General features: G+C 53.0%; 2 protein-coding genes across 3 annotated transcripts in view; one reads left to right on the forward strand and one right to left on the reverse strand.

Moving 5' to 3' along the window:
* KIAA0319L (KIAA0319 like) overlaps positions 1-7435 on the reverse strand; it is a 29302-nt gene extending 21867 nt beyond the window's left edge. Inside the window, exons 1-3 of one of the 2 annotated variants that reach the window (XM_032710210.1) lie at positions 7336-7434; positions 6184-6350; positions 1851-2542 (exon numbers count right to left, since the gene is read on the reverse strand). In XM_032710210.1, coding sequence (XP_032566101.1) covers positions 1851-2542; positions 6184-6325 — 834 coding nt within the window. In that variant the 5' untranslated portion in view covers positions 6326-6350; positions 7336-7434. Of the gene's footprint in view, positions 1-1850; positions 2543-6183; positions 6351-7335 lie in introns of both variants that reach the window. The other variant, XM_032710211.1, reaches the window with a different exon arrangement.
* A 339-nt stretch (positions 7436-7774) lies between these two features.
* NCDN (neurochondrin) lies at positions 7775-11494 on the forward strand. The gene is made up of 6 exons (XM_032710259.1): positions 7775-7978; positions 8348-9334; positions 9480-9706; positions 9881-10105; positions 10333-10475; positions 10776-11494. The coding sequence occupies exons 1-6, from the start codon at positions 7877-7879 to the stop codon at positions 11210-11212; spliced, it is 2121 nt and encodes a 706-aa protein (XP_032566150.1). The 5' UTR covers positions 7775-7876; the 3' UTR covers positions 11213-11494.
* Positions 11495-16006: the final 4512 nt, after the last annotated feature.

A 16006-nucleotide genomic window follows, 5' to 3' on the forward strand; every position in this document is an offset into this window, starting at 1 on the left:
TTCACCTCCATGGACTGGGCCAAATTCTCCTGATTTCAGTGTGTGTGTTGTTATTTTGCCCCATAACCAACCCAACTTGGAAAGCCTCCCTCCTGCCAAGGCTGGCTGTGTCCCAAGAACACAGCCTCCAGTGTTATATCCTTGGCCTAAATTAAACTGCTCCTGGATCAGGAGTGCAAGGACAGCTGCAGAGCTGGCTTTGTATCTTGCAGGTAAAGTTGGATGGTTCAATAATCCAGGAATTAGCCCAGGTGGATATTTTAATCCTTCCACCTCCTCAAAAACTCCATCCTAAACCTTAAAAATCTGACTGCCTGGAATTCCATCACAGCCAATATATTTTAGTAAGTGTTTATTTTGATGAAACCTGCATTTTGTTAAGAGATATGGACTTTCTTAAATGCAAAAATCATCAGGGAAAATAAAAACGTTTCCCCAGCACACATCCAACAGTGCACACTAATGACAATGGGAGCACTCCCTAAAGATGGGAAATCCTGGATACTCAGCAATATTCAGAAACTGATTATTCCATGTAATTTATTATTTGCACCCAGTTTACTAGACAGGCACTGGACAGTAATAAAACAACTCAGACTGCAATGCTGACAGGCAGGGAGATAAAACAGTCATTACCCAAGAGCAAGAGAAGACATCTGAGAGTGGCTGCAAAGAGTCTCCTCACATGTGTAACAGCTGAGAGAATGGGGTCACCCTGCACAGCTCAAATATTAGCAGGAGGAAAGAACAAGGAGGGTGGAAATGCTGCAGCATTGCAGGGGAGAGAGAAAACTGAGCTCTGGAGTCAGCCCCAAGTGCTGTGGGGTTCTGGAAAGTCAAACATTTGTGAAGTTTTCGTGCCTGATTTCACACAGCACCCAGGCTGCCCTGGAGCTCTGCCCCTTGGCTGCTGGCCACATCCTGCTCCAGGGTGGTGGCTCAGGCCAGTCCCAGCCCTACCTGCAACCAAGGTTTGAATAAAGGGGGAGAAACAAATTCAGTCACATCTCCAGAGCCAGAGGCATCAGGTTTGTACAGTGTCAAGCCCTTGAAACATGGCAAAAGCTATTTAAGTAACAGTTTCACCAAGTAAAATTCTTTTTACTTCACCACCAGGAGTGCATGGGCTTTTTTGTATGATAAGGCTCAAAAAGTTACTTACAGATGTAAAAATACAAACATCACTTAACAATTCAAATGTGCCAAATTCTCTTCAACATAGAGATTTACTGGCTTAACACCATGTGTGTCTGCAGTAGAGACTAAACTGATTTCATTCACCCAGTGCCAAGGTAAGCTTTGGTGGATTTGAGAAACTGAAGTACTCTTCAAAAAGAGAACAAAAAAAGTTGGCAGTAAGAGGACAACTCAAGCGAGCAGACTGACATCAAAGTGCACTGGGAGCTCATGCATGAGTCTATAAAATAATATATTTAACTGCCTCATTTCAGCACTCAAAGGAAAACAGCTTATTTTATTGTGTGGATCTAAAGAGGTACTTTCACAGGTAACAGTTTTTAACTCCCAGACACTTCCCACTGGCATCACATCCCACCTTTTCCTTCTCCCCTGGCAAGCATGTTGTGCCTTTACACAGAGGATAAGCATTATCATGGACCCCATCTCCCCTTCCCAAAGACAGTTTATTCCAGATAAGAAAAAAAGGGGGGTGGGAGGGGAAACCCTGCCCTCCAAAAACCAAACAAACCCCCAAACTGTTGGCCTGGCCTTGTTGACAGGGGGCTGAGCACAGGTATCCTGAGAAGGTATCCCATCACTTGGGCAGTTTTAAGTCAAACTCTCCCTCAAGCCAGACAATTGCCCCAGGCAGCCCCAGCAACCACACTTACCTGGGGCGCGTCACCGTCGCCATCCCTCGACCTGTTCACATTATTGCTCTTGGGAGGGAAGGGGCTCTTGGGGTTCTGCTTTCCTGGATTCTCTCCATTTTTCAGCAACTCTTGCTTCTGATTTTCTTTCTCAGGAGCAGCTCTGGCTGCCACTAAGTGCCTCAGCACCTGATCCTCCAAGCGCTCCGCTTCGCTCCGGCGGCTGCGGGATTTGCCGCCCGGTGCTCCGGCTGCAGCCTCGCGGCTGGAGCTCACTGCTGGATCCCTGCTCAGGAATTCCACCCTGCCACCCGCCAGGCTCTGCTTCTGGAATGATCTCCTCAGTCTTTCCTTCCTCTGGACGGGGATGTCCCAGTTCAACCACGTGTGAAACAAGGTCTTCGCGTCACCTTCCATCCGAAGGGCTGACGAGCGCTCTGCGCTCTTTGATTTCTTTAAAAACACCAAAGCAGAGCCCGACGGGCCGGTCCTGTTGGGCTGACACGTGCCAGGCACGGTGCAGTTCACCTGGATGCACATGTTTTCCAAGAACCAAAAGGCATCACAGGCGGAGCGCTGGCAGCAGGCGGCCTGGCAGGACTGCAGGGTGTGGAACCCTTCCAGAAGCTGCAAGTGGTGATCTGCCCACGATCTCAAACGGCCACCGAGCAGGATCTTCCCTGGCTCACACTTCCACCTGTTCCACTCTGCTTCTGGGAAATGGAGGGGAAGACAAACACACAATTCTCAGTCCTTTAAAGCAGTGGACAATGGATTCTCATCACTCGTGCCAAGAGGAATTCAGGGAGTAACGTGGTAAAGAGGGTACAGGAGAGGAAATGGGGCTTCTCAATCTACATCTGGCCTCAGGATCCAGTAGTTACACGGGATTTTAAGCAACAATCTGCTGCTCCCACCTCAGGGACCACCACCCTTTCCAACAGCAATGGAGCCACAGCATCTACAACAGAAGTGAAGACAGAAGCACTCCTGTCTCAGAGGAGACCAAGGTACAGGCTGAGCAGGCCGAGGTCACACAAAGTTCAGAGCCAGAAACTGAACCCAGAATCCCAAGTGCAGTTCCTCACTCTAACCAGTAACAGCCTTGCCTCTCTGCCCAAAGCCTGCCTTGAAGGAGACCTCTGGAAACAGTGGCACGGGCTTGGTGTACAGTACAAAGGCATTTTCAACTCTTCCATGCTGATATCTGAGAATTTGCTTGCTTTGACTGAATTTGCTCCACTTGGGAAGTTGTTCCACCTTCTAGAACAGGGGTCTGCAAGGTATAGCCTCACCACCTGCTCCACCATAGTGTTTCTCATTACAAATCCCCAAACATTTGACATAATTTCTATGAAGAGTCAAGTTACTTCAGGCCTCAGCTCTGCAGTAAAGCAGCAACTGCTTTGCATACGGATTTTTCTTTTGTAGCATGAAAATTTAGAGTACTTGCAGGGATCAATGGATTAAAGGCTTCCAAAATTCAGAGCTCTGCAGATTAAGGACTCCCTAAAAATAGCCTAATGACCTATGGGACTGTTACACTTGTGCTGTGTTCAGCATCCAAGGGATAATAGGTCACTGGAAGATTAGTTTACAAACCATGTGGCTGGACTGGGAGTAGTGCAGCTGAAGAACATGCTCCAGATCTGGCTCCCTGCCTGTCAGGAACAGAGTTCTTGAACACAACACAAATGGGACACTATTAAAATAAAAGTCTGAATTTAAATTGTAATATCCTGATTGAGAATGCAGTCAGCATCAGTAACCAAGTCACGGGGGAGCAGACAGGGAACCTCACACCTGAAATGTTGGACTGACAGTCCCTGGCAGCCCCGTGTCACAGGCACTGCCAGGGACACCCACCTGGCACCAACATGATGGGTCTGGAATTAGAAGGGAGTATGGAATGTGTGTACACACCAAACCCATGTGTATGTACACACACACTCTCTCTACACTTGGAGAAACAATAACAAATACAAGAATAACACCATTCCTCTTAATTTCAACAGGATCTTATCCACTCAGACTCAGTTTTGCCTACAAACCTCACTTTCTGTTAAAGGTGAAGCACTGTCCCTAATATATCCTGTGCACAAGGGAAATGTGCTGCTTCCCACACCCCTAGAATCCCTCCTCCTCCTCAACCACTGCTCATCCATCTCTCCTCAGATGTCAGCCCTGGCTCACACTCAAATTAAGGCTTGATACAGAGTCAGTGAAATTCAGCAGCAGTTTCTGGTACCAGGCTTAGAACTGGAGCACACACAGAATGGGGCATATTTAACAGAAAAATGTTCCCAGGGAAGATACCCCTTGTGAGAAAATCACTACCTAACACAAGTATTATATTTATTCCCCTAAAATGTAAGGCCTGAATCACCATAAGCATCTCCTCGATGTGCCAGGGTCACGACTTAGCCCAGATGACACAACACTACCACGCTGAGAGCATTCTGCTAAAACAAGATTTGAATAATATTTTGACCAGATTTCATTTCCAGAACTCTGCCAATGCCCAGCTGGGATGTGTTTATTTGAAATTAGCCAATATAGTTTCTGAATTGCTGTACACAGACAGCTTAAAACTCAAATAACTCTCAGGAATAACTGAACTGAACAGACAACTCCCAACACGCCAGCCCAGCATTCCAGAAGTGCATTTTCCACAGAACTATACAGATTTTCACTTCTCATTTTCAAGTTTCATGGTCTTTGGTGGGCATCAAACATTCAGACAGCTCTAAGTGCCACAGCAGAAGGCAGAGCTCCTGAATCTACACTGGCACTTCATCTCTGGGGAGCAGCAATTTAATTTAATCTCTGAAAAGCAGAAATGTCCCCGAGGACAAGTTCCCCCCTCAGTCCAGCACCACACAAGTCACAAGACACACACACTGTGGGTGTGCTTAGTCACTTCTTCATATTGGTTTTGTCCTACCAGTGCAGAGAACACTGCTCTTCCCAGGAACTCAGGAGTTCCTGTCCCAGGCTCAGCTGAACAGCAGGGGAATGGAAAGCACAGGAACAGCTTCTATTAATAATCTCAGGTTCACAGACCTGCTCAGGCAGTTGATCCTGCCTGATATCAGATTAATGATTAAAGACTCGACTCTGTGGACTTTTTAAACCTGCCCCACGTCAGCCAGTTATGTCAACACAGCTCCCCTTGCGTAACTCCACACGGCCCCGCTCCTTCCCAGGCAGCCACAGCTCCTCCTCAGCCCCACACACTGCGCTGCCTGAGCGACACAAGCAAGCCCAAAATAACAAAAACTCTGCAATGGAAAAAGTGTCCCCATCAGGGTAACTGTGCCCATACAATTATATTTATTCCAGCACACGCAGCGGCCTTAATTTAATGGAACTTTCATTCATTTAAGGGTTGGAATTGATGATCTCAGAGGTGTTTTCCAACCTTAACGACTCCAGGATTCCTGGTTTTAACTCTCCCAAGCAGAACAGCTCTCAAACACACCAGCATGTTCCAAACACCCTCTAGGAGTGACACAGGAGCTCCAACTCTGAACTTCCAAGAAATTGCTGAGGACAGGAAATGCACACAGGACAAGGTAACACACACCATCCAAGCACACAGTGCTCAGAACCCCTTTGCCAAGACCAGGAACACAAATATGTCTTTCCAGGTACTAAATAAGCTTATTAAGGTCACACAGCTCGTTAGCTTAATTAAATCTGCCACTGGGAACTGTCCAGGAAGGTCCAGTGAGACAACAGGGATGCTGCAACAGTCTGTAGAACACGTCAACATCACTGGGAAACAAAGCAAAATCCCCTTCCCAAACCAAACACCACACAACCCATTAGGAAAACCTCCATCCAAGCCACTAACTTGGCTATTGACTTGAGCAGGAGGTTGCTTACTCAAGTTTGAGCAGGAAATAAAAGAAACAAACGGAACCATTGCCTGAAGGTAAATAAAGATTATTGACACACTGTGCTTAGGGAGAGAGTTAAACATCTGAGGGTCAAAAAACATTCCTGCCTTTCGAAATTGCTGTGAGTGTTCCTTAGAATGTTTTCCAGATAATGCTTTGTTCCATTTGCAAAAAAAAATAAGGTCAGGGAAAGCTCTCTCTGAGATACAGGCCACACTTTAGAGAGATCATTTAGTAACTGGTAAGGGTGAGGTTTTGACTGCTTTTGGTTTAAAAAAACCCAATGGTTTTGGTTTTTTGGTTTAAAAAAATCAATTAAAAAAAAAATCAGAAAACCAAAGCTACAATGTCTAACAACAAACCATTTCACCTTCAGAATATTTTAAACGAGCGAGAGGGATAAATATCATACAGAACCACACACCCAGTCCCAGAGAGAACAGCAGACTCACCTGCTGAGGAGCACAAGGCACACAGGCAAGTGCACAGGCAGAACAGCTGCACAATTCCCAGCTCCCTCACAACTCTTCCCAGGCAGTATCGTGACAGGAATCGGGCGCTGATGCTGGACTTGGCTTCCAACCTCTTCTCCATGGCCTCTGTGGGCAGCAGCGGGGTTCTACAAACACAGAGGGCATGAAACACAAACCATCCCCTGGCAGCTGAAACGCTCCTTCACAGACCCAGCAGCCTGTGGTGGAACAGGAACATCTAATCTGCTGTGATTAGTCCAGCTGCTGCTAAGGAACTATCAATGTCTGATACCAAAATGAAATCTGGGCTGGCACAGCTCCCAGCCCTGAGTGCAGAGGGCCTGTCCCTTGTGACTTCCTGCCCCAGACCCCACTTTTCCATCTAATACCCCAGTCCCCTGGATTGCAGGCGGGCACTGGGGAAGTTTCAGTTTCAAACACGCCCCAGGAATGGACAGAGCAGCAGCACAAGGGTAACACAGACAAACCCAGCACATCTGCCCAGAGATGTCACCGAGTGTGGTGCTGCCCGGTGCCAGCCAGAAACGGGAACCCACAGCCCTGGTTTGCTTCTTATTTTGCTCCACAGGGCAGGGATCACCAAACACCTCGGCCTTTCTGATGCCAAAGGCTCTTTTACAGCCTCGGATGCTAATTAAATGTACATCACCTCTTTGAGGTACCAAAACATTAATTATATCATAGGTATTAAATATCACCTATCTTTAAGGAGTAACGGAGCACCATCAGGCACTAAGCTGGCATTAAACCTGCCAGCTCTGAAGAATCCAGAGGGAATGCTGTTGCAGGGAATGCTGTTGCAGGGAATGCTGTTGCAGGGAATGCTGTTGCAGGGAATGCTCTAATAGCGAACCAGACCCACCAGCGCTGCTCAAACACTCAGCGCCTGCTACACCGCCAGGAATCTCACTCGAACCGTCCTCAGCAGGGCAGGGATGGGCACGGGAGGAGAACTCCACGGGGGGAGACGCGAACCCGCGGCCGCTCCGCCAACAAGTCCCCGAGGAAACTTTCCGACCCCCCCCAGACCCTGGTCCCACACCCGCCCCGGAGCCCCCCTGCCCGGACCCCGGGCCCCGCGGGAGGCGGCAGCGGGAGGCTGGTACGTACCAGGGGCTCATGGCGAGGCTCGGCGGCTCCTCGGCGGCTCCTCAGGCGGGCGCCGGGCCCCGGGCGCGGCTCCAGCGCGGCGGGCCCGGGGGCAGCGCGGCCTCCCGCCCCGCGGCCATGGCAGCGCCCGCGCACCCTCACCCGGAAGCTGAACCGCCACGGCAGCGCGGCTAGGCCCTGCCTTGCGTGGGCAGTGCTGGGGCAGTGCCGGGGCCGTGCAGCCGCCAGAGCCGCCGCTCGCTCCCCCGCCGCCCTCCCCGCCGGCCCCGGTGACACCGGGCGGGGCGGGCGCGGAGGCCGCGCAGCCACAGGTGATTTGCCCACAGTTCGGCCGCGGAGGCGGCGGCTTCAAGCACCGCCCAACAAGGAGGCCGGCGGTTGGCCGGCGGTGCGGGGGCGGCGCGCGGATTGGCTGGAGGGGCCGCACGCGGCTGTGGGCGGGGCGCCGTCAGGGGAAGGGCAGGAGCCGGGAGGGGAAGGGCTGAGGGGAGGCTACCGGAGTTTTACCCCATCCCCATCCTTCAGCCGCTGCTTTCCGATCATGGCCTCGGACTCCGGGGACGGGCACGCCACACTGAAGCGGTGCCTCGATGTGCTCAGGGACGCGAGGAACGACAGCGAGCAGTTCGCGGCGCTGCTCCTGGTGAGGAACCGCGGCGTCGCCTCGGGGGCGGGCACAGGGGAGGCCCAGTCCCCCACTGGACACTGGAGTGCCCGGGAGACGCGGGAGGATGGGGATTGGGAGATCTGAGCAAGCTGCGTCAGTGCCTTGGGATTCCCAGCAGCAAGGCGAGGGAGCCTGGCCTTGGCCTGGGTGTGCGGAGAGTGGGTCAGAGCTGCCACACTGGAACCCCCTGGCAAACCTCTGGATCAGCGCCTGGACCAAGTGCCTGCTCAGGGGATGCTTCCCTGTTCTAATTAAAGCTGTTCAGGCTTCTGATTTGCCCATCCAGTCCTGTAAACGTGCAAACCCTCCTGCTATTCTCACTCTCACCCCTGCTTTGCCTCACAGGTGACCAAAGCGGTCAGAGCTGGGGAGGTGGACGCCAAGACCCGCAGGCAGATCTTCGATGCCATCGGATTCACGTTCCCGACCCGGCTGCTGATCTCGGGGCAGCCACCACCCGGCTGCCCCCCACACACCTTCCGTGCCCTCGGCCTCACGCTGCTCGCCTGCTTCTGCACCGACCCGGAGCTGGCTGGGCACTCCCAGGTCCTCAACAAAATCCCCACCTTCAACGAGATGCTGCTTTCCCCCTGCCCCCCCGACAGCACGTCCATGGTGGATGATGTGTACCAGTGCCTGAGCGCTGTCCTGGCCACGGCCAGGGGCCCCAGGGAGCTGGTGGCCAAAGGGACGGTGTCTGCCCTGTGCCAGGCCTACCTGAGTGGTGGACACGGCTCTGACCGTGCCCTGACGCTGCTCCTGGGGCTGTTGGCCGTAGCAGAGGCCAGGTGCTGGCAGAGAGACGCTCCACAGCTCCTGGCCGTGCTCAGCAAGCTCTCCGGTGACTTCCTCAAGGCTGAGGACATGACCAAGTTTGAGCTGTGTGAGGTTCTGCCTCACTTCATCCCCCTGTCGGCTCCGCTCACACGGGACTCGCAGGGCTCCGAGTGCCTCCACAGGGTTTACAAAGGGCTGGCTGACATTTTGGGCAGCAAACTCAGCCAGTCGCAGCGGGACCCCGCGCTGAAGCTCGCGGCCGGCCTCGTGCAGGCCTGTGGGGCAGAGTGGATCCCAGCAGGGAGTGCTGGCAGCAAGTTCCTGGCCTTGCTGGTGAACCTGGCTTGTGTGGAGGTCCGCCTGACCCTGGAGGAGCCAGATCCCGTGGAGCTGGAGGGCAAGAAAGAAGTGGTGACAGCCTGCTATGTCCTTATGGAGTTGGGGATCCAGGAGTGCCTGAGGGAAGAGAACCCACTGCTGGACGAGGTACAGAAAATGCAGCTCATGAGGATTATGGAGGAGGCATTTGGAGCTGTAATATTCTACCTGAGACAGGTAATGCAGGGCTTTGAATGAAAAGCAGGTTTTGGAGGTGTCTCTGCACAGAGCCAAACGTGCTTCTTGGCCCACTGTGGCTTCCAGACCTGTGGTAATTCGATGCACAGTGACCCTAAAGTGTCACTTTGCTTTCTTCATGCAGGTTAAACAGGAGGAGCTACAAGATCCTTTCATATTTGCCTCTGTTCGAGTCCTTGGAGCCTGGATGGCAGAAGAAACATCATCTCTCAAGCAGGAAATCTGTGAGCTCTTGCCCTTCCTTGTTCATTATGCTAGGAAGCTTTTCAAGGAGGGCAGCCCAGCTGTGAGTCTTCCCCAGGCAGAGCTGTGCAGCACTGAGGGCCCTGCCTTACCCCAGGATGCTCTGAGGTGAGTATTTTAAGCACAGAGCTGTTGTATTTTAGCACAGCCCTGCTCAAATATTTTTCTGTTTTCCATTCTCCCCTCAGTGCCGATTCCACGGGGTTTTTATTCCCCGGATGGATATAAACACAGGGCTTAGACCCATTCTACCTCATGCTTCCAATTTCTTTCCGCTTCCAGATTTTTGCTACCTGGTTTTTGCCATCTGACAGCAGAGGACAGGCCCCGGGCCATCCTGGTCTCCCAAGGGGCACCAGCACTGCTGTGTGAGTACTTCCTCCATCAGTGGGAGGTTCTGAGCTCTGAGCCCACAGCCCCAGCACCCCTGACGAGCACTGAGATGAGCCTACAGACCTTGTGTGGGATTTTCCTCAACCTGGTGGTGACTGCTCCAGACCTGGTCAGGTAACAGAGCTGTGGGAAGGAACAGAGCTCTGAGGTTGGCAGTGGGAAGAAAAAAGGAGGGTGCCTTGTGCAGTGTGCTCGAGGATCTGTTAACGCACCACGCTGAAAAGGGATGTTCCTTTTTCAACCCCAGTTTCATCACATTTTTGGTGCTGCATTTAACCTTGACATTTTCAGGTGCCTCTGGCTCTGCTCAGGAAATGTCTCGGGGTTTGTTTTCTCTCTAGGCGAGACAAAACCTTTTCCTCCTTGATGGATGTGTTGCTGAAGTCTCTCCCACTTCTGCTGCCCCAGGAGCATCACCTGGTTCTGGCAGCGAATGTTGCCACTCTGGGGCTGATGCTGGCCAGGATCCTCGCAGGCTCAGCAGGTAAGAGGAGCTCCCACTGGCAAAGCCCACATTGCTCTGCACAGGTGGGTGGCCTGGAGAAAGAAAATAGAAGGGAAACTGGTCCAGTTTATCATTGGAAAAGTGACAAACCAAAAATCTGGGGGAGCAAGGAATATGCAGAACATTCAGCAGGCTGATGTGCTGGGATTAAGAGATTTCTAGGGCAGTAGGATGTTGTCCTGCTCTCCCTGGAAGCCCTGCTGCACACAGACCCACCACAGGGCCCCCCTTTGACTGAGCAAGTTTTATGTTGAGTTACTAATTCCCTTTTTCTCCCAGCCCTTCAGGGAACACAGTCCGCCAAGGAGTTTTTCGGAGCCGCCCTTCGGTTCCTCTCGCAGGCCCACACGGCCCAGGCAGATCCCAGCAGTGACAGCCTGGCTGTGGCCGTGTCTCCTGCCTACAGGAGTGCCTGGGATGACATCCAGGAGCTGTGGTTCCTGGGAATGCAGGCCCTGGCCGGCTGCATCCCGCTCTTCCCGTGGCTGCCGCCAGCCGTGCTCCAGGCGCACTGGCTGGAAGGGCTCTCGGAGCTGCTGTCCCGTGTCTCTCCAGCCTCCCTGGACTGTGAGCTCATCACTGCCTTCCAGGGCGTGCTGGTGGAGCTGGCCAGAGCCAGTGAGCCCTGCAGGGATGTGATCCTGGCCCACCACGGCACGGAATGGGCCAACCTGTACGGAATGGCAGCTCTGGAACAGTGTCTGGCCGAGCAGTGAGGAGCCACCAGCACCCTGGGTGGGAAATGAAGCCAGACACCTGCACAAAGTCTGGTCAGCACTTCTGTGCCAGGTGGGCACAAAGGAAACCATTTCACTGACCAAAACCAAAACTGGAGTCCTGCAGCAGAGCCTGGCAGGATTGGCACTGTCCACACCCTGGTGTGCAGAACTGCTGCTGCCTCAGAACGTTTCCCCCCTGCTTGACCTGCTGTCAGGATTTCTCTGTAAAAACAGCCTGTTTTGTTATTAAAGATATTTTCTGTCGCTTTGTTTTTCAAACTCCTCAGTGCTGGGATTTCTTTCTGCCCAAGGCCCTGACAGGTTGCCTGCTGCTCCCATTAACTTTGTCACAATTTTGTCACAGTAAGCCCTGCAGGTTGTCACCTTATTTTCTGTGGGTCCTGCACATGTTAGTAACTTGGCACTACACATAGAACCCTACAAAAGCCAGAAAGGGGAAAAGCTTTAATATTTACTGATAGCAGTGAGAATAACTCCCTGTAACTTGAAGATGTTGTGCTGCAGGATGACCCCCACCACTCATATCCACCACTGATACCATCATCCCAAATTCACACCTAGAAAACCTTCCCAGCACCACTTGCTTTGCCTGTTTTGCCCCACAAAACACCTGCACAAAGCACATCCATGGGGATTTGTGTTTGCTCCCTCTTGCTGCCAGGATGGGATGTACAGGGGGAGCTTCCACTCTTGCACGGTTAGGGGTTCAACCTGCAAAGGGGGTTCCACCCACCTTGGCTCTTTTTAGGGTGTGAAGGTAGAAATGAGTGAATTCCCCCTCACTCCCCACATATAAGAAATACTCTGTATTACGGAAGAGAAAGGCCACGTGTACCATGGAGTAAATCACTTTGCAGCCCGGGCTGCCAGCTCCTGGGTGCTCCGTAATCCCGAGGATAATTCCCAGAAGGAGCAGCCGGACCGGGTGGCTGACACGGCTGGATCCATCCGAGCGGAGCTCCCTGCTCCCACTTTTCCACCAGGTGTCAGCCGAGGAGTTCTCTGGGAGCTGCAGCCTCGCCGGGACCGGCTCTGCTGCCAGCCCAAGGCGTTGATGAAAACTCCTCCTGGGGCGCTGTGCAATCGCCTGATCAAGGGAAAAGCAAGCGAGGAACCGCCTCAAACGGAGGGCTGGCTCTGGCTGTGTTCCTGCTTTACACCATGTTTTTGTCTCATTGCTTTACCAGAGCAAGTGCCTCACACAGCTGGAGAGGAGGCTGTTGCTCAGGGAAAGTATCTTCCTCATGTTTCCAGCTCAGCCCTGACCAGTCAGCACAAGCTGGGACAAAGGCAGGTGCTCCCAGCAGAGCAGCGCGATCCAAACAGGCAAATGAGCCTCCTGGCCTTGGAAAAGAGCAGAACTCTGCAGAGTGTGGGCTGGGAGAGGCTCCCCATCCTGCCAGGAACACATCCCTGCACCACAGGGAAACATCAGCGTGTAGGAAGGGTCAGGAACACGTTGTAGAGACAGGAAAAAAAAAGCACCCAAACCCTCAAATCCTTTACCTTCAAGTGTTCCTGGTCCTGTAGCTCTCCTGCCTCTGGTCAGGGGGTGTGGGCTTCCCATAACGACAGCACTCATTAGTGCTAATGAGAGATACAATCCGTGTCAACAGGAGGATGTTCTGCTCTCCCCCGTGTGGTGCTGGGCTCACTCCAGGCAGCTGATCTGGCTTGGCCTGGGTTCATCCCTGCAGGCAGAGGTTGCAGCTCCCACAACACCTGACCAGAAATCCAGCCTGGAACCACAGGACCCCATCCAACACCAGCACAGTCCTAACCTGGAGGCCTTTGGCTGCTGGATTTACTTCCCCGAGAGGCTACCTGGGAGCAAATCAAAAGCCCAGGGAGGTTCTCCAGTTTTATCCCTCCCCACATCCTGTGGAGGGGGGTTTGGCCACCAGCAGGTGCCTGGAGACGAGCCCCCGCCCCTCATTCTCACACTCTTCCATGCAAAGTCCCATCAGGCAGGACCATCCTTGCCCTACCAGAGCTGGAGCCTCCCAGAGACCCTGATGGCTCATCATATACTCCTGTCTTTGCATGACACAAGACACACTCCTCACAAGCTCCTCCCAGGTGACAGAGGAAGGGGTGAGACACCCTCCTTACTCTGGGATGTTACTGGGCTGAGTGCCGGAGGAGCTCCTTGAGCAACACCAGCACCTTCCGAACCCATTCTCAGACAGAGCACCCTAAAGGGCTGTTTTCTCTTCCTGAGACCGGGCTCTGACAATTTGAGCGCAGCACGTTCAGGAGGGGAGGGCACTGAGCTGGTGGAGGCCTCTTGCCACGTGGGCACCTCCTTTGGCAGGCCCTGGCACGCCCGGGCGGCTCAGCCCACGTGAGGGAGATGGTGCCCTGGCAGCCTGGCCAAGGCTTCAAAGGCTGTGGGGTGTCCTCAGCCACCCCGAGCCCTGCAACCCCAACCGCAGGTTCTGCCACTGGCACCCACGGGCACTGATCCTCCAGTGCCAGAGAGGTGGATGTGGCATCACCTAATGCCCCCCCTCTGCCAGAGATCCCAGCACAGAGTGGGATTGCAGCCAGTACACCCTGAGTAAACTGTGCTTCATCTCCCAGTGCACTCCCAGCACCAGGACGAGCTCACCAGGAACAAGCTGATCCTTCACTGTGCTCTGACAAGATGGACAAGGCCCCAGAGGAGCAGGTTCACATTCTGCTTTGCTTTGACAGCTTAAATGTCATAACACCATTGCAAACCCAACCATGGCATATGTTAACTTACAGAGTTCATTAATCTCACCCCAAAAGCACCGGCAATAAAATTAAATATGTCATAAGGTTGTTATTTGGCTGCTGCACTGCAGGAACCCAGCACAGCCCCCTCCCTCCTGCTGCAAGATGTAGCTGGATGGTGAGTGTGGAGGCCTGAGCAGAGAGGGGGCTGCCCTGTTCCCTGCCCACCCCTCAGCAGGGTCCCTGTCCTCCCCAGGGCCCTGCCTGGCTCTCCAGACCCATAGCAAGGAGATTCCTTCCCCACCTAGATTCCCGGGAAAGGGACCTGGGAATTGATAGGAGCAGCGTGCATTTCCCTGAGGTCTTGGTGGGAGCTGGGCTTCTGGAGAAGAACTGGTCCATCGTTGGCTGGGGAAGAGCTCTGCTCACACACTCTGTGCTCCCACTGCTCTGCTCAGTTGGTGTTTTTGTTGCTGACCCCCAGGAGCAGAGGTTGCTGCCTCAAGCCCCTCACATGCTCCTGGAAGTGCCAACGCACACATTGATCTCCTGGGAAGGAGCTCTGGGACCTTTGTTACAAAACCAGTTTTTCAGAGATTTCTGGCTTGGATGCAAACGCAACAAGTGGTCCCTGGGTGGGGACCTGGCCCAGATCCACAGAAAATGCTCCCCATAGCAGGGGGGCAAGGGGGCAGCTCTTGTGTTGAGGACCTCAGCAGGACCATGTCACTGTCAGCAAACACAAAGGACCTTTGGCAGAGCAAAACACAAGCACAGCTGGATAAAGAGCAGGTAGTGGGGAGATACATTTGAGTGTCCTGTGCTCAGGTGACCCCATCAACTGCTCTGGCCAGGCTGAACCAGTAGCAGAACCAGGCAGCTGCTGGGACAGCGTGTGTGCAGCCCCCTGTGTAACAGTCCTGGGCACTGCCTGGGGCCTTGGGACAGCAGGTTAAAGTGAGTAATTGTTTATTGTTACCACAGGTGGCTTAAGAGGTGCCTCCTGCCATGGGAGAGCCAGGGGTTTGGTTTGCCCTCCTCACCAGGCCGGTGCTGTACAGAGGGGCTGGGGCAGGGAGGGACTTGGTCATCTTGCAAGTACTATTTGGGTGCTCTCAGGTCCCTCTCTCCTTCCTGGGCACCGCTGCCCTGGGCTGGGGAGGGTGAGACCCCCTGGCAGCCCTACAGCCCCACAGCTCCCGGCTCCCCACCCCAGCCCACTGTGTCACCATGAGCCCGGTTTGCCCAGCATGTTCTGTGGGTGGCAGTGGGGCAGCTTTGCCTTTTGTTTTTCCTTCCCTTTGTCTGTGAGTGTTGCAGGTTTCCTCTGCTCTGTCTCATTCTTGGGTGGAAACACGAATTCCCTCTGAGGTGCTGCCAGGGACCATCCTCCTGCTCACCCACAGTCCCACAAAGGTCGGCTCACAGCCCTTCCCGCCTGGATTTTGCACAGTTTCACCTCTTTCAGATGAATAAAGGCTCAACATTATACGGACTAGACGAGTGAGGGATGTTAAGAATGAACTGGAACATAACTGCAAAATACAGCATATCCAATCCAATTTTTCCTAGCAAATGAAACGGATCTGGTGGAAAATAAATACAGAACTTCCAGGAGCAGCGTCCTTGAAGAGCATTTGAGGGGGATGAAGAGATTTGAATGGATCAACCCTCTACACCTCTGCACATCCCTCCTCCCTCCCTTAAATGCCATCTTTAACAGAAATAAATTAGAATAAACGATCAGCTCTTGCCTCCTAAAGACAGGTGGCAGGGTAATATTAAAAGAAATGAATAAAAATTCATTTAATGAGCATTGTTAATTAAACCTGGAAATCAAAGAGGTCTGAGTTGTGGGAATTCAGAGGAAAAATGAAAATGAAGGGAGCTGTAGCTCGGGGCAGGAAGAGTGGAATTAAATTAACTGCAGTGTGGGGTTGTGTTTGTTGATGTCGATCACACGGCACAGCGTGTTACAGCTGCGGGTGAAGGGTTTGTGCTCTGCTTCACCCAAAACCCGCCGCCAGTGGAACCTCCCTCCCAGCCACGGGCTCCCCGCGGGTGGCACGG

This window comes from Chiroxiphia lanceolata, chromosome 24 (assembly GCF_009829145.1).
Source record: "Chiroxiphia lanceolata isolate bChiLan1 chromosome 24, bChiLan1.pri, whole genome shotgun sequence".
NCBI lineage: Eukaryota > Metazoa > Chordata > Aves > Passeriformes > Pipridae > Chiroxiphia > Chiroxiphia lanceolata.